Source organism: Anarrhichthys ocellatus, unplaced genomic scaffold (genome assembly GCF_004355925.1).
Source record: "Anarrhichthys ocellatus isolate YVR2014 unplaced genomic scaffold, GSC_Weel_1.0 scaffold31, whole genome shotgun sequence".
Taxonomy (NCBI): domain Eukaryota; kingdom Metazoa; phylum Chordata; class Actinopteri; order Perciformes; family Anarhichadidae; genus Anarrhichthys; species Anarrhichthys ocellatus.
Window position 1 is genome coordinate 1,130,541 of NW_022280061.1, and position 24,630 is coordinate 1,155,170.

Sequence of the window (24,630 nt, forward strand, 5' to 3'; positions counted from 1 at the left end):
AACCAAATGTAATTTACTTTTACGGTATCTTACCGTATACGGTATGTGATAGTAGGATAACTGGGTTTTACGGTGATTTTAAGGTATATGCCAGAATGTTACCGTTTATTTACAAAGGGTAATACCACCCAATACTTTTGCATTTAATTCCTAACAAATAAAAGAATAACAATAAACATTCAATACATAATTGTTGCAGTTTAATAAATGTTCTCAAGACAAACAATGAAGAGACATTTGTATTTCACCACAAAACTCACAATGTTCAGTTCTTGTCTAAACTAAGGCATGTTTTCTGTACTTGGTTTGAAAGAGGAGCCAAAGCTTAATCATTTCTCTAGGGATAGGTACCCGCTGAACAGCATACCATTCTAAGGATAGGTACCTACCGCTGAACAGCATACCACTCTAGGGATAGGTACCCGCTGAACAGCATACCACTCTAAGGATAGGTACCTACCGCTGAACAGCATACCACTCTAGGGATAGGTACCTACCGCTGAACAGCATACCACTATAAGGATAGGTACCTACCGCTGAACAGCATACCACTCTAAGGATAGGTACCTACCGCTGAACAGCATACCACTCTAAGGATAGGTACCTACCGCTGAACAGCATACCAATAGGGATAGGTACCTACCGCTGAACAGCATACCAATAGGGATAGGTACCTACCGCTGAACAGCATACCAATAGGGATAGATACCTACCGCTGAACAGCATACCACTCTAGGGATAGGTACCTACCGCTGAACAGCATACCAATAGGGATAGGTACCTACCGCTGAACCACAGTGGCATACCATCGGCCACTTTTCGATCTCGTGTGTCATTCCCTCTGACACTGAATTAAAATAGCATTAAGAACAGTGTAATAGAACTGCATCACAGTCTATATATTATTGATATTTTATGATATATTTGGTATTTTAATGTAGAACAGCTACTATATTGCTGACAAATACAGAACATGCCACTGCAGACTCTCCCGCTCCTTCTTCCACAAGACTATGAATCAGTGTTTATTGATTATGTTTTGTTTCTTGTCCTGGAGACAAACACACACACACACACACACACACACACACACACACACACACACACAGAAACTGCTGATGACGAGCTTTCCAGTGCAGTGGAAATCCGTGAATACATTATATGTACACTCAGAGGGGCCATGTATATTTGATGGCTATAAAAAGGTAAGGCTTGGGGGGGTTGGAGTTATGATGGCTCTCCTGCTCATTCTCGAAGTGCAACACACTTTGTACTTTTAGAAAACTATGCATCATTATTTACAACACAAATTGCACAGTGAGAATATTGCCTGCTAGAAAACTATATTCATGACAAAACAAGAAGCAGCCATTAAGTAAGGACTGTAAAATAAAGCACTCTTTGGCTATACTTCTTATATATTTGTGCTTATCTTCTTTTTTTTTTTCACTTGAAATATTTACAACTACAGCAGGGTGTGAACTATTTGGTCGGTGTTAGATCAATCCAATACATGTCTAAGCTGAAAGCGTTTTCTTCTCCTTGGTACTGCTCTCTTTGCTTCAGCTGAAAACGCCTATACAGCCTCTCCCTGCTTTACATGACTTTGCAGATATGATGTGTGCCCTTGAAAGAGACCTTGGCTTGCATTGCAGTCGTGATGATGGCAGTGAGATCGGCCGTCTGGTTACACTGCTGCCCCACTGTGGACAATATGGAGAAGTGCATTTGAGAACCGCAGATATTTGCACGGTAACTGTAGTTTGGTTATATGGCTGGAGAGGAAACAAGAAGTAATCAGCTATTTGATTTTAGTGTGGTAGTATAGGAGCTGTTTAAAATCTCCACTCTGCAATATAAAAATGGCTCTGAATTAGGAACAAAACAAACAATAATACAGGTGCCAAAAACAATGAAGAAGTGAAACACAAATGCTTGTTTTTGCCCAGTTTCATATCTTTGTAACTGTCTAACACACAAACCGGAAAGCACTGCGGTGTAAGCTGAAACATTCATATGGAGTTGGGGCATATTTCAGTCTCCCCCTGCAGCAAATATCAACAGGACTCTAGGAGGACTTTCATATTATATGCACAATATTTTATGCTGTATATGATTTAAATGTGTTTTTTCAAAGAACTGATTCTTGGCAAATTAATCTGTAGCACCTAAACAGCAAAACCCTCCATTCAAAAACAGGTTCCTATGCTTCTTATTGTGTAACATAATTTCCTCATCAGCACCTGCTCTCACCCAAATACCAAACAGTTTCTAAAGCAAACAGTCAAAACGGAAAGATAATGTTGTGCAACTGAAACATGTTTCCCCTGCGGGAACATTTAATCTAAATGTGGCCTATTTGATCTCTTAAAGGGAGCAGCTCATTACATGCATGGGTCTCGACGTGGAACTGCTGTTTAGTATTGAGTTGGCAGTTATTTATGAGTTTACTCATTTGGCAATCCAATGTGATAATTAGCATGTTGTTAATATAATTGGAGGCCAGCTAAAGAGGCCTCTTATATTTGGTTGTCAAAATCCAGCCCCACATTGTTCCAACATCAGTCTCCTTTCAAAGAGAAGGAGACTGTTTGAACTTCAAAATTTCTTGTATTGGCAATTCCTTTTAGTGAGTCTTGATTATCTCCTTATCAATAAAGCAGCAGGAACAGTGTTAAAAGTGGTGACCAAAGAAAGGAAAGGATGGTACATTAAAAGGAAGGCAGATAAACAGTAACAATTGATAATCTGTGTGTCTGGAAGGGATTTCATTTATCTGCTACTGCTTGTTTGCCGTTGTCATTGTGTACTTGTTCAGGCAGGGAAATCCTGCTCTCTCCTGGCTGTTATCTCACACACAATGGCTGTGATAAGCTGCTCTCTGCATCCCGACCTGGCTGGTTACAAAATAAAAAAAAACTTAAACTACGGGATAACTGGGGATAACTTAATCCAGTTGCAACATTTAGGCGTGTGTCTGCATGTGTGTGGATGTAAGAGAGGGACTATGAAAATGGGGAAGAAAGAAAGATGCCTTGTGGGTATTCTGCGTCACATTGGCACAAATGTACATTAGGGAGGAGTGATGTTGCATGTTTGTTTTTTTAACTTAGTATCAATTGAGCATGGTAAAATTAGGTATTTGATGTAGCTTATTCTGTAACAGTTTAAATTTCAATTTTAAGTTTTTATTATTTACAGAAGTTTGGAGCCGTACTGCAAATTAAAAAAACACAGACATAAGCGCCAACATTCCCTCTAAGCTGATGATTTTCTGTTTCATATTTCATTCCACCATGAAAGTATCGACCATCACTCCTTGCTTTGCTTTAACTTTAGTCTAGTGATCGTGAAAAAGAATGTAGCAAAGTAATTCTCAAAGGAACTTCAGCATTGATTTAGTGAAATTGACATTCCACACTTTCCCTCAGGATAAATTATGTCATATCTTAGTAGTTGCTCCTGCATGCATTCAAGAAAACAGAAAAGTATTTGAAACACCTTTCAGACATGAACTATAAAAATGTCCCCATGACCTGAATGGCAGCTTCTAGTCTGCTTCTGCACAAGGACCAAACCACATGAGGTAGTCACAAGATGTGGCCTCATGAGTTCTATGTATAGAGGCCATGTCACACATTTTCAAAAATCTTCTTCCCCGTCTCTCTCCCATCATTTTTGATATTATTCAATGTTCAATAGTTGTGTGAAAACATTGCAAAATATGAAAACATGGTAACATGTGATGCCTCATATATGTCTATCATTTTTTCTCCATGTCTTTTAGTAATCATGTAGGATACACAGGTTTAGACACAAGTTGTTTTTGCACATTAGCCACGTTTCAGACACTGACTGCAGTGGAGTGCAGCCCCTTTCTGTGCAGCCAAGCCCCATGGATACGTTTTCTGTTTTAATGCATCACAAGTTCCTTCCCTGTCCCTCCACAGCTGCTGTGAAGCTGATTTTATAAATGTTAGAGGAGGGCCATGCGTCATTCATGATTACATTGTGCACTTTTACAAGGAGGATTTTTCAATTAAATCTGTTGCACGTTAGAATAATACATTCAGGTGGTGGGAATAAGCGAATAAAGGAGAGCGCAACATAATACTTGAGAGAAGTCACAAATAAGAACAGAGGGGTTCACGCTTGTGAGGGAATAAATCAGCTAGTAATGCTTTTGTCCTCACATAACACATGGGTGCTATTACTGTAATATGAACTTGCTATCTTACATAATTAGGGAGTGTCTGTTTTGAGTATTTGTTTAAAAAAAGATTTAACTTAATAATTCATAGTAATTCATATCACATCATCATTACAGATATAAGGCAAACAAGACAGAGACAGCAGTCAGTCCTGCAGTGCAACATCGATGTTAAAAGCTGTGGCACAGAGTGATAGAGGCCAAGAGTATTCCTCTAAATGTACACACATAGACTTAGACACAGACACAAACACACAGTAATGTAGAGCAGTGTTTTGTGATATCGCAGGGTTGAGTGGAAGGAGGAGGAGAGCAGAGGGGGAGATAGAGTAAGTGCATTTGAGTCTCTGTACACGTCCTACTGCGTCACACACACACACACACACACACACACACACACACACACACACACGCACACACACTCTCTTTTACTGTGACTCATCCCCCTGGCCGCTCCCCCCCCCTTAACCCATATCTCTTCAACGTCAACACACACAACAGCCAATCTGTCAATTCTGCAATCTGCTGCTCCTCTCTTCCTTTCTTTATTTACATCTTTTGTTGGTTCTCTCTGCACCTCCTCCCTCAATCATTCCACAAACTTGTCTCGTTCTTTCTCAACTTTTCCATTTTTTTCTTCAGACAAATTCCACCCAAGCCTCTCCACCCATTTCTCTCTCAGGGCTCCTCAAAACTACCACAATGCTGTCAGTTCTTATGCAACCGCAGCGATGGTTGTGGGGTAAATAGCCCTGCAATGCAGCACAGTTATAAAATAGCAGCAGCCACTATGGGGGCTGCAGCTGGGACAAAATGCTGCCACTTCCACCACTGCTGTATGGTTACTCCTCGGCACTGGTGCTGTTGTTAAATCACTCATTTTGACATTTGATTTGTGAGTGTTTCTCTGTGCAGGCTGGGTTCATGCCCTAAAAGAAGAAAGGGTGTTTCAATTGCATTTCATCAAGGTCAAATTAATGGTGCCCTGGCAGTACAGTTTTCAGACACAATACGTCAAACTCACGTGGTTTGTACATTTAGATCCGACTGAGATGATCTACTCTTAAAGACACATAACAAATTAATACCCCTCTGTAATTGAGAATCTGGTTATGGTTCCTTTGCATATTTGACATTTGATATCTATAATATTATAAGTAAATGACTGGAAGAAGTAGTTTTCCCCCATTTACAATGTATTTTATTTTTTTATTATGAAGGTCCGAACAAAGCACATCCGGTCTTATAGTCGCGACTCCTCCTTGCCCTATAACGTTGGCTTGTAACTACTGAAACCCCCAAACAGAAGGGAAATAAGTGAAAGTAGCCACGGATTGCTTCAGCATTAGATGAGGACAACGTATCTGGATAATTCAAGGTAACTTAATTGTCTCTAGGTGGGAATCCGTATCAGGGTACTATCATGTTTGATAAAGAGGGATTGATAACTTCAGCTAACTGTGATGTGGGGTTCGCCAGCTAACGTCAGCCTCCCTAACGCCGCTGCGAAACGTTGTCACTAACTCAAGCACGGATGAGTTGAACAACGTGCCTCAACAACTCTGCATTGATATGATACTGTCTGTACTTTTTAAATCCAATTTGCCTAGCGTATTTTTGAAGCTAACGGAAAACACAGGCGGCACGACGTCACGCGAAGTTCGCCCCCATTCATGTTCTATGGGACACTAGCGAGTCGCTTCGCAAGGCATTGTGGGATTCCGGACGACGTGGAACAGACCAGAAACGTTGCATGAAGTCTGACGTGTTGAACTTCATGCACATTAGAGGGACACGCTCGCTTGGAATCGTTTCGTAAAAAGTGTCGTACTACTGGGATGGGAAGACTGTCGACGTGAACTGCAGTGGATGAATGTCTGTGGAAGAGGAATCTGTTGTACTTTCTGGGTTGCAGATGCAAAAAATCCGAAGTGCTGCCACTGGCACAGCAGGCTGCTTGTTCCACGTTGCACAATACTGCTAATGAGCTATCTAACGTTACTCGCTAGTTTGCGAGCGTTGACACGTCCACCGCGAAGGTGTTCTCTTCTTCCAGTGGGTCTTCTCCGAGTACATGTAGTAAATGTCAAATAAATAAACATTCGTCTGGACAAAACGAACCTCAATAACAAGGAAAACAAATCCGGTGCTAACAAACACAGCTAACAAACGTGTTTTGCTGCACAAAGATGCCTGTTTGCTGCAGCGACTGTGTGAAAGAGGAGGCGGAGGAAAATATTGTTGAGCAGATGTGCATACAGGTGTATGAAAACAGTTCGTCCTTGCCTTCTTAGGATTACCTCTTATTTTGTCCACTTTTTTGGGTTAGCTACAAATTGGTCTATACAATAGGAGGTTTTGCACTATCATAATTTTCAGTTAAATTGAGTATAACATTTTCCAGCAACATTTTTCCTTGTGGGCTTTTAGTAAATAGGTGTGGACAACATACCTAGGTGGTTCCTCATGCAACCACATCTGCAGGACATTAATCACAGGAATTACCCAAAGTTGTGCTTCCTTTAGTACAGATTAGTTTGATAAAGCTGGGCGTAATTGTTGCAGTATCCAGTGGCTACTGGTGGAACATTTTCTAGGTAGGGCCATCCAATCAATTTCAGCAAACATCCCAGTATGATTTAATGCAAACAATTAAGGTATCAAACACGCATTACTACTTTGCAGTTAAATATTTAACATTTATTCCAACACAAAAAAAGCAGTAAATAACACTTTGATAAACACGTCAGGACATCATATTTTTGTCACCCTCACATGGAATTCAGTATAATATAATAATATATATATCATATAATAATATTCAGTATAATATAAAACACACACATACATATATCGATATATATATATATATATAATATAATATAATAGAGCATGTTTATTTATTGAGATGCCCCTATGGACGTTGTAATAGGAGGTAAAGATCAGGAGAAGTAAACATGAAGTGTAATTAGGAATACTGATGTTAAATTAAGCTATGATGAGTTTTCACTGTTAATTCACCATCTCAATTACATGTTGATGCCTCCATGACCAAGTTAAGCCGATGAGACTGAGGACAACTATGTAGAAGAAAAGATGTTCACTTTGCCTAATATGTAGCTTGACAGAGTTCTCCATGTGTGCCCCGATGTTCTCATGTCTCCTTACCTCCTCATCCCTTATTATTATTTAATTTTTTATTTTATATTTTTGTGGCTCAAGGAGGGGCGCTCTATTGGCCAGCCGCCACTGGCAGTATCTCATTAACAGATATATGACATACCTTTGTTTGTTCGCCTATTCTGTTTGAATATTCTGAATTAGGTCTTAATCCTAATGTAGCATTTTTCAGATGAAGATAAATGAGATATGCCGATATTATTTGGGATTAGGATTATTTTTTGCACATCTGTACAGCGCATTTGGAATATGCTTCTCACTGTTTATTTCTTTACCGCAGTTTGTAACACACGGCATTAGTAGGAATATGGGCAAAAAACGGAATATTTTGTGCATGTAAACGTAGTTACCGTCATTCCCTCGTGTCAAGAACAGGAATGCACTGTTTCCTAATATTCACTTGACGTTATGTGACTGTCATTATGCCTTTGCTGCAGTGCATTATATTAGGCAAATACCCACTTCATCAATGCATCTCCAGTACCCTGCATTAGTTGAGTGCAGCAACTAATGATTATTTTCATATTTGATTAATCTGCTTGCTCATTATTATCTCAATGAATTGATTATTCTATAAAATGCCAGAAAGTTACATTGAACGCTTTTGGTTTGTTGAGGCAAGCCTGTACGTCCCTGCACTTCTTAAATACACAGAACACTCGCAATAGTGGGTCAGTGAACTCTCCTGTGAATCAGAGACGTGGCAGACGTCAGAAGGCTGCAGGGTTTTTATGGTTTTGTCATAGGCAAGGCAAGGCAAGTTTATTTGTATAGCACATTTCAACAACAAGGTAATTCGAAGTGCTTCACATAAAACCATTAAAAGCATCAAAACATAAGGCAAAAGAAAAGGAGATTTAAAAACAATTAAGAACATTCATTGAAACAATAAAAACGGTGTAAGAAATAAAATACAGTAGTAAAATGCAGAAATGCAGGAAATTGATTAATATATTAATTGAATCTGGTTCAATTAAAGGCAGCAGCAAACAGAAAAGTCTTTAATCTTGATTTAAAGGAGCTGAGGGTCTCAGCAGACCTGCAGCTTTCTGGGACTTTGTTCCAGATATGTGGAGCAGAAAAACTGAACGCTGCTTCTCCATGTTTAGTTCTGACTCTGGGAACAGAAAGTAGACCAGTCCCAGACGACCTAAGGGGTCGGGATGTTTCATAAGGTAGCAGCAGATCAGAGATGTATTTAGGCCCTAAACCATTCAGTGCTTTATAAACCAACAGCAGGATTTTAAAGTCAATTCTTTGTTTGACAGGAAGCCAGTGCAAAGACCTCAGAACTGGAGTAATGTGATCCACCCTCCTGGTCTTAGTGAGGACTCGAGCTGCAGCGTTCTGAATCAGCTGCAGCTTTTTTACAGAGACCTGTAAACACACCGTTACAGTAGTCCAGTCTGCTGAAGATAAATGCATGGACAAGTTTTTCCAAATCCTGTTGAGACATAAGTCCTCTAATCCTTGATATATTCTTCAGGTGATAGTAGGCTGATTTTGTAATTGTCTTGATATGGCCGTTCAGGTTGAGGTCTGAATCCATAACTACACCTAGATTTCTGGCTTGGTTTGTGGGTTTTAACATCAGTGATTGAAGCTGAGCGATGATTTTCAATCGTTCGTCCTTGGTACCAAAAACAATTACTTCTGTTTTTTATCTTTGTTTAATTGAAGAAATTTCTGGCACATCCAGTTGTTGATTTGTTCAATGCAGTTACCCAGCCCTTGTATGGGATTATAGTCCCCTGGTGACATAGTTATGTAGATTTGTGTGTCGTCTGCATAATTATGATAACACACTTTGTTGTTTTCCATAATCTGAGCTAGTGGAAGCATGTAGATGTTGAACAGAAGAGGCCCCAGTATTGAACCTTGGGGAACACCACATGCCATTTTAGTCAGCTCTGATGTGTAATTAGCTACAGACACAAAGTATTCTCGGTCCTTCAGGTAGGATTCAAACCAGTTAAGTGCTGTGCCAGAAATTCCCACCCAGATTTTTAGTCTTTCTAGGAGTATGGCATGGTCGACCGTGTCGACTGCAGCACTGAGATCCAGTAATACTAAGTCTGAACTTCTGCTATTGTCTGTGTTTAAGTGGATGTCGTTGAAAACCTTAACAAGAGCAGTGTCAGTACTGTGGTGCTGTCGAAAGCCTGACTGGAAGACATCAAAGCAGTTATTTACGGCCAAGAATTTGTTCAGCTGTTGGAAAACCGCTTTTTCAATTATTTTACTTAAAAATGGGAGGTTTGATATTGGCCTATACTTTTTCATTGTTGCGGAGTCTAAACAAGCCTTCTTTAGGAGCGGTTTAATAACTGCAGTTTTTAGGGCTTGTGGGAAGACACCTGAGAGAAGGGATGTGTTTACAATTTGTAAAAGATCAGTGGTCATGCAGTTTGAATTATTTTTGAAAAAGTGTGTTGGTAGAATATCCAAGCAGCAGGAGGATGACTTCAGATGTTGTATAATGTCTTCTAGGCTTCTACGGTCGATTGAATGAAATTGTGTCATGATATTTGAATGGATGTTATTTAGAGAAGGGGACAACACATATCCTGTGGTTGGTGTCGAGGCACTGACTGCTTGTCTAATTTTCTGAATTTTGTCAGTAAAAAAGGAGGCAAATTGATTGCATGCCCAGGTGGATTGAAGCTCAGCAGCTACCAACACTAGAGGGTCATAGTTTTACCTCTGACCACAGCTGTGTCTGATCAATGTTAGCATTGCTATAGGTACTGACCAGTGAGGTGAAGGCCCGCAGATGCTGCAGTCTGTTAGCAATAATAGTGATTATTTCTAGGCGTATCTCTATTGGGCTGGTGGGAGTGTGCAGTCTTGACAGAGACTGATTGTAACTGGGATGATTGACTAAACTAAAGGGGACGATACACCCATAAAAGTATGGTCTCGTGGTATGGTTTCACTCGGTCTTATAAACAAGCTAAATGTTGAAATGATTAGGGTAATTGAATCCCTAAATGGAGTGTAAAAAAAAGAAGGAAAAACAAAACTGTAAATTCTGCATGCTATTTACTACCCCAAGACAAACTCTAGTCTTCCGGTTAATGCATTGCACATTCACACAACCAATATGCAGTTCATCCACGCTCTATATGGAACACACAATGTATCAATAATGCTGGCTTTTAATACGAGCACAGAAGATAAGAAATGAACCATTAACAATCGAGGAACCCAGCTGCTATTGTTACCAACCCGAGATACAACCTATACAAAATGACAGCTAACATAGCTAGCAGAGCATCAGGTGGCCATAGTTCAGAGGGTCACTTAACGAGAGCTATCCTAGAAGATGGACTTTTTAGAATTTCAGTTAGAAAGTCGTTGATGTTGTACCCAATTTGTGGCTCGTGTAATGACCCTGTATAGTGTGTTTTGGAGTAATTGGTGCATCTGCCTCATCTACAATGTATTTTCAGCCAATGGTGCTGAGGCCGCGGTCATATTGATGTTAGCCCTGCTTGAAAAACCCCACAGCTCTTGCATTCCTTTGGATAGAGCCAGTCAGATAGGTGTAGCGGGGTTTCCAACGAAGTAGAACAAGCAAGGATGTGTGGTTGGACCGGTCCCAACTTTTGCCTATTCATCCCCTGCGTTGGCCAATCAAAAATGTGTTTGTGCACTCTCATTTTATTAGTACCAGTTCTTTAAGAACCAGCATCTGACCAAAAAGCTGGTCAGAACCACATGGATTCTGAGTTGAAATGTTTTCAAAACTAATTTTCCTCCAATTTGCTCTCAGAGCGCCACAGCTGGACTTGCACTCTGCAGCACCGGAGACCTTTTAAGCTTAGGATCACACTGGACTTATTACAAATGATTTTCTGAATCACTGCAGATTCATCTGAGGTATATTATTTCTGTAATTTCAGAAGAATTAGTCAGTGCTTTTGTGATTGTCTTAGTATAGGGATGAGACGATCTCCTGTGCTTGATGTCCAGCAGGTTGCCACATGTTCCTTCTTCCTTCCAATCAGCCAATCACAAGCTTCAATCCAAATAAACTAGTGCTGGGCAACGATTAAAATATTTAATCGCGATTAATCACATGGATTTTTTGCGATTAATCGTGATTAATTGCATTGTTATGGCAAAGTTCAATAATGAATTCAAAAGTAGTGTATTGTGCACTTTTATTTTAAAAGTACTGCTATATGAACAAAAGTGCAATAACATTTGGTTCACGAGATGCAGGTAGCATGTTTTTTAATGTGAATATAATTCATACTTTGTTGGCATCTTATTCTGAAAACCGGATGTTTGTCTGGAGAAACCGGATGTTGTCTCACGTTAATCTTTCCGCTAACTTTCAAAGTCCTTCGCTCGCTCCCGATCTGTGCCGTTTAAATGTGTTTACCGTGAATTTCAGCATATAGGTGCACTAAAATGTAAGTGTCTGCTGAGTTGACCACGGAGATCATTTTTTTTCCCCCATCTTAGAAAAGGCTCAAGGACACACACACACACACACACACACAACTGACTATAGGATGTTTGCTGCCTTTTATCCCACTGTTCTTGTCATCCTCTTGTTGTTATGTCTATGTATTGTCTCTTGTCTTTCAATTTAAAAAAATAAAAATTATAATAAATTAAAAAAAATGTGTTAACACGCAATAAAATAATTGTCGGCGTTAATTAACACTTGCCCAGCACTAAAATAAACCCAACCCAGATCCCACTCAGCCCCTCCCCCAGCTGTATCAGTCTGTCACCCTACCTCTCTCTCCTCCTTTCTCCCTTCCTCTGCTGCTTGCTGGCTCACGCATTTCTTCCCTTCATTGCCTAATGCGGCTGGGCTAAAGGGAGAAATAATAGGATAGAAGGATTGGAAAAAGGGTGTGATTTTAGCTGATATTCCACAGAGGCGAGGGATGGAAAAGCAACCGCGTTCTTTGTGGATAAACCCACATGTAAGTCATCGCTCTACCATATGTTTTGTCTTTATCTTCACATCCTTCCTTCCCGTCTCACTGTCTGTCATTGTCCCTCTTTTATTCTGTGTGCATTGTATCTCTGTCTGCCGCTATTGCTGTGCCATCTCTACCTTTTGCTCTCTGCATGCATCCCTGCCCCCATACCATAACACTGGCTGCTGATGCTGTCTTGTGATGCTTGAGTGGAAGTCACTGGCGGGCTGAATGAGACTCAGGGTAAATCACATTATTTAGTCTAAGAGGTTGTTTTTTTTCTCTTCATATTTGCCACAAAAGAGTTAGCCACGAGGAATGGATTCATGTTGCTTTGACTACGTCACTCAAATATGTTTTAAGTTGGCGTTCACACACGTGATTTAATCATGTTTCATGGACAGTAAGTCATATTCGACGCAGTAAGGCTCGAGTCCGGAATGCTCACTTGAACAATACTGAATTACTGTGGTTGGTTCTCTTAGTGCTGGGCGGTATACCGGTTCAACCTTAGTGCCCAGCACTAAGGTTTTAGTTTGTCGTATGATATCAATTTTTCACACTCCGTCATACCGGTGCATAGCCGAAACAACTGCTGTCGCTCTTCAACAGGCAGCAAAATATATTGTTCGGTCACCGGGCGCTTTGTTCACGGTCTGCTCAGTTATTCGAGAGTTACCGCTCATACTAGCCTCCAAACAGTAGTCTGAGCTGCTAACTATGGAGAGTGCAAATACTTTCACCAGCTAGCCAAACCGAGTGGCAATACGCCAAGGTAGCAATACCCCATGAAAGTAGAAACACTTTCCTCAAACTACCGTTAGCTTCACTGGGCTAACACACCACAGAGTATTAATACTCCCGCTGCATAACCCGCCGGGAAGTCACAACGCTCCCGCTATTCCCTAGCCACACCAGACTAGCATAAGCACATAGTGTAACTTTAGCTCTTCAGCTAATTATCCTTGCTAGTGACCATGGCTGCCGCTTTTGTCCCTATTAAAGCAGATGAAAAAATACAAGCGCGAGAATAAAATATCGAGCTTGGATACTCACCAGATGTGTATGATGTGTCTTGGTTTAAAACATGCCCATGCCAACTTTGAGTCAATGGAGGAGTGCACACACAGTGGCTGATTCTCCCTCAAAGTGTTATGTCGCCGTCTGGCTCGTCAGACGAATATGACCGACTGCGACCCAGTTATGGCTTCCACCGCAGCAGCTCAAGAGCCGATAGAGCTAGCTGAGCTGATGACCCCCGAAGTTGAAGCTGGACCGAGCTGGGGAGATCAACTGGACATTGCGGACCCTCTGCCCCGAGAATATGCCAGTTTGCCGGTCCCTGCCTCGCAGCACACCGCTCTTCTCTACTGTCCGGCCAGGTTGCAAAACCCAAAGCCTCTGCGACTCCGGCGGGTGATGGGAACGCATCTTTCCCCATATTAGACTTGGAATTGCAGGACGTGTGCAAACGCGCCGCCGCTAAGCTCAAGATCCGAAAGTCCAGGCTGAGGTGACGCGGTCCCGTTATGATGGATGGGAGAACAACTCTTGCTGATCTTCCCAGAATTACTGGAGGAATTTGCTGTCACTTAATGCAATAAGCCGTACAGAGAGAAGCATCCTGTGACAGGTAGTTCCATGCTCGACTGTGAGGGAATGGAGAGCCACGGCTTTCGCAACATGCCCTCGGTGGAGCCCGTAGTGGCGGCTCACCTCCACCCGAAAACATCCCTGTCGTCCCCGGGACCTGCTCACCCATCCAGAGCGGACCAGTTCCAGTCTAACCTGACAGATAAGGCATACAAGGCCGCTGCACTGTCGGTCCGGGCCCTTAATGCCACATCTCTCCTAATGACATACCAAGCCCAGCTGGAGGAGGAGATGACGGCTTCGCCTGACCCGGCGTTATGGGAAGAGGTGTGCATCATCACGACCATTGCCTCCACCTCAACAAGGTAGCGATCCACTCACAAGGTAGAGCCATGGGGTTGATGGTTTTGCAGGAGAGAGCCCGCTGGCTGAATCTCACCACCTTATCAGCCAAAGAGAAGGAGGACCTCCTCGACACCTCCAAACCACACCCCACGGTCTCTTCGGCACAGCGGTCACGTCAATGCAGAAGAAGTGCGAGGAAAGAAAGGAGGGTGAAGCCCTTAAGCTCTGTCTGCTGAGGAGGCCGCCTCCCGTCGCCCCTCCAGTCCATCGCCAGTCCTTTGCCCAGGCGGCAGCGTGACCACCTCCCACTTTCAGAACCCCTAGGCTGCTGAAACCTCAAGCAGTCAGGCTCCGCCGAGAGCACCAGCTCCGAAGGGCCTGTGGCAGAGGAAGTCTTTCCCTCAAGAAGGGACCCGGCCTGACAAACCACCCCCCGCCTCCTTTCACAGGGTAAGGAGGAAGACACGGCTAGCCTGATAGCCACGGTTGTGATGAGCCTTCTGGCTTCACTCACTCCAACGGCCCTGTTCACGAGCAGTTTCACAGAGCTCGGTTCTGTCTCACGCTTGCGTAACACCAAACAAGCAGTGCTACGTCCCTATACCACTAGAAGGAGCTCTAACTCCTTGTATGACAGACTGGCCTGTCAGCCCTCTGTCATTGAAAACAGTGAGCTGGTCAGAATGCACCAGCTCAGAGTGGGTTATGAGAACATTAAACGGGGGATACAGGCTTAAATTTGCCATAACACAGTTCAGGGGGGTAATTCAGTCACAAGCCCCAGGACAAAGGGAAGGCTTTCTCCACCATCAAAGTGTACTTGGCAGCTATTTCTGCTTGTCATATTGGTTTTGAGGGGAGGGCTGTAGGCCAGCATCCCTTGGTCTGCCGCTTCATGAGGGGTGCACGCCGTAAACTCCCGGTCTCTAAACCACTGGTCCCATCCTGGGGCCTTGCCACCGTGTTGGATACTCTTTCGGCTCCACCTTTTGAACCACTCGAACAAGTAGACTTCAAAATGGTGGCTTTAAAGACAGCTTTGTTGTTGTCTCTTGCTTCAGGTAAACAAGTAGGTAAGATTCATGCTCTTTCAGTACACTAAGCGTGTACGAAGTTCTCTTTGGGGAATGTAAGGGTGACTTTACATCCTAACCCTGCCTTTATACCTAAGGTGTTAGGGTCATACTCTCCAATTGATCTGGTGTCCTTCTATCCCCCGCTATTCTCAGATGAGCATCAGCGGTTACATATGCTGTGTCCGGTGCGTGCTTCACACATCTACATTGACAGAACCAAAGGCTGTAGGAAAAGTGACCAGCTCTTTGTGTCTTGGGCAAAGAACCACTTGGGGAAGCCAGTCTCAAAGCAGCTCTCTCACTGGATTTTGGGGGCTATTGCTTTAGCCTATAGCTCTAAGGGGTTGCAGCCACCAGGGGTCTCTCTACCTCATGGGCCCTTTTCAGAGGGATCTCCATTCAGGAGATTTGCGCTGCTGCAAGTCAGGCCTTGCCATACACCTTCGCTAGGTTCTACAGGCTTGATGTTACAGCTTCCCCATTAGCCCATTCGGTGCTTTGTGTGGCTAAACCTCGGTAAGGCTAATTTAAGGACAGTTGGTTCCCCAGTAACATCTGCCCAGCAATCCGGGAGTCAGTATTTTCTCAATGTGAGACACGAAACAAATGCTATGAAAGAGAACTTTAGGTTACTTGCGTAACCCCGGTTCTCTGAGTAGCATGAGTGAGTGTCTCACCAGACCACCCTCCTTGCTCATTCGTAGCGAGGAAGAGGTGAGCATTTGTGAATGACTGGCAGCGTAGCGTCAAGCCCTTTTTATCGGGGGAGGGCCTCCACCCTCCTTGACACTGACGTGCTTTTTTCCAGCCAATCCTGGCTGGCAGAATGCAATGGGAGCTTCTTATGAGGTCACGCCATAGGCGTTCCCAATGTGAGACACTCACTCAATCTACTCAGAGAACTGGGATTACGCAAGTAACCTAAAGATTTTTGTGGCTGATAGATGGCATTCTTTAAGCAGCTGAACTCACAACTCATGACATAGCACAGTCAAGGCATTTTTTATTTGCACAGTTGAGATGTTCTTTGCTCCTATTTGATAAAGGGCTCGATATTGCCCATGTTGATACACTTATTGTCCCCTCTTTTTTTTTTTATTCTCTCTTTGAGTAGTACCCATTGCCTTGATTTCTGATTTGGCTCCTCGCCTTTGTCAGTTTCATACCATCAGTACAAAGGCTCCATCCACAAAGGCTAATGTTTCTATATTGACCAACTATTTATGTTGTATTTGCACCGGGGAAATGGATTGTTATCAATATGAAATACAAGCCCTGAAAACAAGAAGGTACTTGCCATGGCTCTCATAACAGCATTTTAAATAGCGAAGGACAATATTACAAGTGACGGATCACACCACGAAAAACATGGTGGGATTTAACATTCATGCCACAGTGGGAACCCTGTTGTTTTATTTATTTTTTTAATCTCTGTTTGCTCATTCTGATGTCAATGACCCCTCCATTCCTATTCTCAGAAGTCCAAAGGAGTGAAAAACAGCTCGGCCTGTGGCTAAATCTAACCTCGGGAGTTTGTAAAATTCCAAGCACTCAATCTGCTCTGGAATTTGCGGTCCCTGTGATTCACCACATTGGCTCGAATATATAGAGTAACTATAATTTTTTCTGGAAATGACACTCAAAGATTATTGTTTTTTTTTTTATATTCAAGAACTTGACTTTGAATGCTTATTTGGAAACTCTCATAATGTGTTCACGGCAGCAGATGGCAGCAAGTGTTTGTAAAATGAGGATTCTTTCACCAGTTTTAGTTTAACGTAGTTGAATGAACCATAGAGGGTACGTGATATATTGTGATCTGCCATTGGTGCACACTGTTGACAGCTGAAGAGAAGAGAAGCAGCAAGGTATTTTTTCACAGTCGACATTTTGACATGTCACACGGTAAGAAATGCTCAGGTGTAAATCATAAAATGAATTATGCCTGATTTCCATTTGTCTGTTTCAATTATAGGGTCTAGAGTGGCCCACTGTCATGGCTTACTGGGAGCTTACTGAGTAGCACTGATTAATCTTATTCGTAACACCTGCTTTATAGTATGACAAGTCAGAATGTCCATTTAAATTCTGGGGGTCGGTCTTTGTAGTTTTGGGTCAGGTGTGCAATGTTGTCAACTAAAATTCTAATCATACCAAAGATTGTCGTAGGACTACTCAGTGATTTAATCTTCATTGTTTTACTAATGTCCCAGTTGGTAGTTTAGACGGGTCTGCCCCTTCAGGATAATGGAGGGGTTGAACAAATTCTTAAATCTTAAAATTAAATGGACTAATGCAAATCGGTTGTAAACATATCCAGGTACTGCGAGGGATTGAAGTTCGATTCCCTCTGTCATCATTTCTTGTGGACAATAGTCCTGACCCCTTACGACCAAACAGCCAATAAGCATAGAGAAAAGCTTTTGCACACTTTACTTTGGTGAACTCACTCAAGGCCAGTTTCCTTCTGCCATGTGACCAGAGTGTACCAGGTATGAGTGTGTGACCACCACTTTGCCATGCAAAGCACTGTCCTACAGCATGTTTATCACCTCTGGGAAAAAAAATGGTCAACATGTGTTCTTTGTGTAAAATTCAAAAAAATGTTTCCACGCTACAGCATCCGAATATTCAGAAGATCCAGGTGAGTATGACCTGTGGGTGAGTTAGGGTACTGAACATAATATGCTAAAATCATGCATTACAAACCCATTACTGGATCTCACCTTCTCTATTGTCCTTGTTTTCTAGGAGTTGTACCTTCTGAGAATGCAAAGGGGCAAAGAAAGAATGGAGAGGACCAAGACAGAAGACGAGAATCAGGTATTGCTTTGTGTCTTTGGCTCCATGTGAAAACATTTAGGACATTATCAGTCATTTGTATTTGAATAATTAAACAACTATTGGAGAGAGGGGTGTTTCTACATGGTGTGCATGCTAAATTCCAATCAACTAATGGTCTCTGTGTGTGTTTGTGTGTGGTTACACCTCCGTTTGGTGTAGTGTCAGAGGAAATTGAGGGTGTGTGTGGCAACATGCAACAGAGCCGACTATTCCAAACTGGCCCCCATCATGTTTGGGATCAAAAACCACCCTGACGAGTTTGATCTGGAAGTCGTGGTGCTTGGCTCACATCTCATTGATGACTATGGGTATGACGCCATCCTTTGTTAGCCAACACAACGGTCCATAATCGCCACGGGTGTTTCATTCAGGTTCTTCCTTTCATTGTCTTTTCCTACTTCCCGCTCCGCAGGAACACTTTCCGTATGATCGAGCAGGACGACTTTGACATCGGCTCCAAGCTCCACACCATAGTGAGAGGAGAGGACGAGGCAGCTATGGTGGAGAGCGTTGGGCTGGCACTTGTGAAACTGCCGGATGTCCTACAGAGGCTGCGCCCTGACATCCTGGTCGTTCATGGCGACCGTTTTGACGCGCTGGCCCTAGCAACTGCTGCAGCGCTGATGAACATTAGAATACTTCACCTGGAGGGGGGAGAGGTGAGGAGGCAGGGGGAGAGAACATACGAGAAAATTCGACTTGTGATTACATTTCAGTTAATGCCGCACTACACACAGTGTGTATCGTATGCGGTGATACCTTTTCTTACCTTTTTAAAGCGGTAATGTAAGAAAGTAATTGTTACCACATAACATAATCTTTTCTCTCCCTTTTTTTCCCAGGTGAGTGGTACAATCGATGACTCAATCCGCCACGCGATCAGCAAACTGGCCCATTACCACGCCTGCTGCACACGCGTGGCAGAGCAGCACCTCATCGCCATGTGCGAGGACCACTCTCGCATCCTGCTTGCTGGCTGCCCCTCATATGACAAGCTGCTGTCAACAAATCACAGAGACGACTACATGGATACCATCAAGAGCTGGCTGGGTAGGGGGGGAGACAGTCATGGGGCAAAAATAAAGTGGGAGACATTAGAGTTTGTATGTCATGTGCGGGGCTTAATTCATGTTGCAGGTGACACGGTGCAGGAGGGTGACTACATTGTGGCTTTGCAGCACCCAGTAACCACTGACATCCAGCAATCCGTTAAGATCTACGGGCTGATGCTGGATGCCCTGCTCTCCTTCAACAAAAAGACCCTCATCCTCTTCCCTAACATTGACGCCGGTTAGTTTCACTTACTGGTCCCTTTAGTTCCTTCTGTTTTTTCCCGGCTCCTCTATCTCAGTTGACCAAACACCTTCCTATGTAAACAGGAAGTAAGGAGATGGTGCGCGTGATGCGAAAGAAGGGCATCGAGCAGCACCCCAACTTCCGGGCAGTAAAGCACATTCCCTTTGAGCAGTTCATCCAGCTGTTGGAACACGCCGGCTGCATGATCGGAAACAGCAGCTGTGGCGTACGAGAGGCAGGGGCCTTTGGCACGCCCGTCATTAACCTGGGAACAAGGCAAACTGGCCGAGAAACGGGTATGTATGACGGAAAACAGGATTATAGTTACTTGCTGCCTCTGCCGTAATTATGGTCCTGATTTGCTGTCTGACAGACGAAGCTCAAAATATGGATTAAATCAGTAATGAGGCACCACATTTGCTGAAGTAAGGGACAGCTCTGCAAAAGTTCTTTGTCTTTGCTGACAGAGCTTTTTTTCAGCTTTACAAAATGTGTTCATATAGACAGTTTGTCATCTGACACAAGTTATTGTTGTTCTGAATATTAGAGGATTGTGGCAGCTGGAAGACAAACATGCTGCTATGGTATTATTAGCGATTTCCAAAGCAAGCGTTATTCTGTTAAATGAATCTGCCTCGGGGCTCGACAGCTGTGTTGATGACGTTTCTCTCTCCGCCAGGTGAAAATGTTCTACATGTCAGAGATGCCGACACTCACAATAAGATCTACCACGCTCTGGAGCTGCAGTTTGGAAAGAGATACCCCTGGTATGACCAATGTACTGCCTGTGTGTCTCACTGGGTGCCAGTAACGTAGTTTTATTTACTGCGCTTCCAATGATATCTTGACAGCCTTCTAATTCACAAAGTCCAGTGTCACAGTCAAAATCCGTCTCCTTATAGAGAAACCAGCTACATGACTTTGAAATGATCTACCTGTTTATAGATTCTCTCTATTTGTCTTAACAGAGTGTTTAAAATGACCTTTTCACACAATCTCTGGCTAACACACAGGTAGTATTGGGGTCTGAAATAAGAGTAAACTTTGGGCCATGCAAAGTATTCATTCTGTCCGGTGAAAAAATGTCTACCTCAACATTAATCGCCGAGGTGTGATCATTAGTGCAACACAGTTTTAGGCCCTAGAGATCTGTGAGACGATGGCGCCCTGCCTCTAGAAAATTGTGGAAATGTTTAATTTAAGTACAGGATTAATGCTTTTTATTCCTTAGAAGCCATGTAACAATGTTTACATTCTGCACTTCTGTGTCCCATCAGCTCTAAGATTTATGGCGATGGAAACGCAGTTCCTCGTATTCTCAAGTTTTTACGGGCCATTGACCTGGATGAGCCCCTCCAGAAGACTTTCTGTTTCCCCCCTGTAAAAGATTCCATCTCCCAGGACATCGATCACATCCTGGAGACACAGAGCGCTCTGGCTATTGACCTAGGAGGGACCAACCTCAGGGTGGCGATCATCAGCATGAGGGTATGCTCCATGGACTCTGTAATTGTTTGTTTGAATGTTTCTCCATTTTTTGATACTTTGATTCGTTGACATTATGAACGTGTTTACTTTCAAATGGTTATCAATAAAGCCATGATTCAAATTACAACTTTCGAATGTCTAAGATGTGACTAAGCATGATTTATAGGCACTAAGAATTTTGTCGTCTTTGTGATTCAGTTTGTGCCTCAGTTTTACTATCTGCAATAAAAGCTGCTTCATGCTCTTCTGCGATTCTTCCCTTTTCTTTCCCTGCCACCACTCTGTCCTTCCCCCCCTTTACTACCTCCCTCTCTGTCCAGGGTAAGATAGTAAAGAAGTATACTCAGCCCAATCCAAAGAACTTCGAGGACAGGATGCAGCTCATATTAAAGATGTGTGCAGATGCCATGCGGGACGCTGTCTGCCTCAACTGTAGAATCCTTGGTGTTGGTATGAAGGGAAAAAAAAAAAACTCACTCACATTAATGAATGAAAATAGTCTGTGAAGCTGACAAACCTGTTATCTATTATCTAACTATCATGTCATTGCTCCTCTAAAATCTCTCATCTACATCTTAGGAGTTTCCACAGGGGGGCGTGTAAACCCCCAAGAAGGAGTGGTCCTGCACTCCACGAAGCTGATTCAGGAGTGGTCCTCTGTGGACCTGAGGACACCCATCTCCGACGCACTGCACCTGCCCGTCTGGGTGGACAATGACGGCAACTGTGCTGCGTTGGCTGAGAGGAAGTTTGGTCACGGAAAAGGGGTGGAGAACTTTGTCGCTGTCATCACAGGAACAGGTGAGTCAGGATCAGGGCATGTGAGCGGTGAGAATTTCCGCCTAATATCACTCACTGCTGGCTCAAAAAAAGCAATTAAAAAAAAAGCTGCTATGTATTTTAATTACAGCTGTACTGAATACCTTTGTTTTGTTTTACATTCGAAGCCTCTGTTGAGGTTTTTGAATGACGCCTTGAACGTCTGTTGTAATAATTTATGACATCACCCTAAAAAAATTAAACACCCTTCAACAAAATCCTCAATATGAATAAATTGATTCATCATATTAAACGAGTTAGTGTTTTTTATATTAAATCAACCCTCTTTAATGAATATAACTCATCAGTGCTGCCGCCATTTGTGTGCAGTAAGTGCTAGAGCAAACAGTTTTTTGACCTTGGTAAGAAATTAAGTAATTTTGTAGTAGAATAGGTTGAAAAAGTATATGTGCAACTGATTGCAACGTTGCCAGGCAAAAGACTATTGCTGTGATCTCTCACCATAAGATAACAGCTAAACTGCATTAAGATTAGTCAAGTTTCCGCCATTTGCGATGTCAATCGAATCTGCTTTGTTTATTCTGCACAGCCGCATTCACCACTATTGCGTTGGAAATTGCAGCTTATGGCCAACTAAGGTGTTTGGGGAATGTTAGTCCAACATACAGTAGATCTGGTCTTTCTGGGGACATATCGAAGCCTATCAAGGCACAGTTTAGTGCCAAATAGGAATTAGTAATGAATTTGCTACTGTCGTAGTATATTTCATTTCGTACGAAACCTGTTGCGAGTGTATTAAACCGTGAGCCCTGTCTCACGAAGCACATTGTGATCATCACTACAGCTGTATTTGAAAGAAATGATGAGTTTATTGGAATGATTTACTTAAATTACTCAAATCAGTTTCTTAATTGCACCTACGATCTGAGGAAGTAAATATCTTGACTCTTTGTGTAGGTATTGGAGGAGGGATTATCCATCACAACGAGCTGATTCATGGCAGTACCTTCTGCGCTGCAGAGCTGGGCCACATCATGGTTTCATTAGAAGGCCCAGAGTGTTCGTGTGGCAGCAGAGGATGCATCGAGGCTTACGCATCCGGCATGGCCCTGCAGAAAGAGGCCAAAAGGCTGCACGACGGTGAGTGTTTGTTTTGGTGTGTATGAAGCTAAGGATTGTGCCGAGACTCGATTATACCCAGATGATCCAGAAAGTAGCTCAGAAAGGTGTGTCTTCTAAACATCATGTGTTTAAGTTGGTTGAATTTATTGGATGGAGGAATTTTTAAGTCTTTTTTTACTAGAAATAAACTTATTTCTTACAGTTTTTCTAACTACCGTTGAAGTTGTCTCAGAATTGATGCCTTTGTTAAAATCTAGCGTGATAAAGAAAAAACCTGGCGTAGTGTTTTTGACAAGTTAATTAAATGTAGCTCCTTACATCTGACCTATGTGTTGGTGTGTCTCTCAGAGGACCTGCTGATGGTGGAGGGGATGGATATGAAGCTCACGGAGCCGATCACTGCTGCCCACCTCATCAACGCAGCCAGACTGGGGAACTACAAAGCTGACGCTGTTCTGAAGAAAGGTCAGAGCACCAAACTAAAAAACAGAAAATAGTCTCTTGTCATGACAGGGATTCAAACGCTTTGCATTGTTGAACAAAATTAGTGTAATTTTCCTCTTGCCCCTCACCGTCCTTCATAGTTCACACGTCATTGCTCACAAACTCTTCGATTAAAAATAAGAGCAAAGTCTCATTTCTATCTGTCTTCAACTTCCTCTCTCCAGCCTCCACAGCGCTAGGTGTGGGCATCATCAACATCCTCCACATAGTGAACCCCACGCTGGTGATTCTGTCCGGAATCTTGGCCTCTTACTACCAGGCTCCAGTGCAGCACGTCATCTCTGAGAGAGCCCTCGTCTCTGCCCAGAACATCAAGGTTGTCAAATCAGAGTTGGAGGAACCTGCTTTACTCGGAGCGGCAAGCATGGTTTTAGACTATGCAACCAGAAGGAAATATTGAAGGATATCATTCTGATTTACGAAGGACTGCTACCAACAAAAGGACAGCACAACTGAAAGTAGTACTTGTTCTGCCGTGATAGATACATAAGCATACATTTTGAAGGCTAGACAATGACGATGCGTGCAAACCATCAGTCATTGTAAACCGCAGGGTGGGGGGGTTTCTGCATTTAAGCTTTTCAGCTTTTGAGTAAACATTAATGCCATCTTCAAACCAAATTTACCCATACAGGTTAGGACTAACCCACTCTACTTTGATGTGATGTGGGTGGATGGAAAAGTCATAGAGAAAGTTATAGAAAGCTTGTATCAGATGTGACCAAAATACTGCTTAAACATTCTTCTGCAGCTTCCTGTCAATTCACCTTAATTACTTGCCATCTCACTTTTCCATTAATGTTGTTTGGAGTTTTCATTCTCTATTTGGTTATGCATTAAATTATTTTAGGTGTATAGGGGAAAGAAATTGTTTTTAAAGATAATGGTTAATGTAGTTGGTGATGAGGAAGAAATAGTTGAAAAATCAGTTGAAATGCTATAATGAAACGTTAGGTAGCAACTGATTTAGCTGCTGTAGTATAAGGATAGCCTAGAGGGGGAATCGTTTGCCTGTGTCAGGTGTTTCTTTGTACCATTTCATTACCACAGACCTTATGAAGATTTAAACTGATTTTGAAGTTTTCTTCGTGCCTTTCGGAAGATACATTTTATCTCAAAATGATTTATATGGCTTGTATGTAATTACATACTGTATTGTGCATTACAAGCTGATGGAATTTTTTTGGGATGTATTTCTTTGTCATCTTTTGGGGTTTATGTCCAAATAAATGTACCGTCTTAGTACAAA

The 24,630-nt window shown here is 42.6% G+C and overlaps 1 protein-coding gene across 4 annotated transcripts; it reads left to right on the top strand.

The window, feature by feature from the left end:
- The first annotated feature begins 5,464 nt into the window (after positions 1–5,464).
- On the top strand, positions 5,465–24,630 carry gne (glucosamine (UDP-N-acetyl)-2-epimerase/N-acetylmannosamine kinase). Of its 4 annotated transcripts, XM_031864596.1 has the most exons (15): positions 12,012–12,336; positions 17,968–17,991; positions 18,099–18,170; positions 18,351–18,499; positions 18,604–18,850; positions 19,034–19,241; positions 19,329–19,481; positions 19,571–19,783; positions 20,167–20,254; positions 20,765–20,975; positions 21,296–21,425; positions 21,555–21,776; positions 22,713–22,895; positions 23,226–23,342; positions 23,546–24,630. In XM_031864596.1, exons 1-15 carry the CDS (start codon positions 12,298–12,300, stop codon positions 23,779–23,781), a joined length of 2,292 nt encoding a protein of 763 aa, XP_031720456.1. In that variant the 5' UTR covers positions 12,012–12,297; the 3' UTR covers positions 23,782–24,630. The 4 variants fall into 4 exon arrangements, with proteins under 4 accessions (XP_031720458.1, XP_031720456.1, XP_031720457.1 ...); XM_031864598.1 differs by lacking the exons at positions 12,012–12,336; positions 17,968–17,991 and adding an exon at positions 5,465–5,588; XM_031864597.1 differs by lacking the exon at positions 17,968–17,991.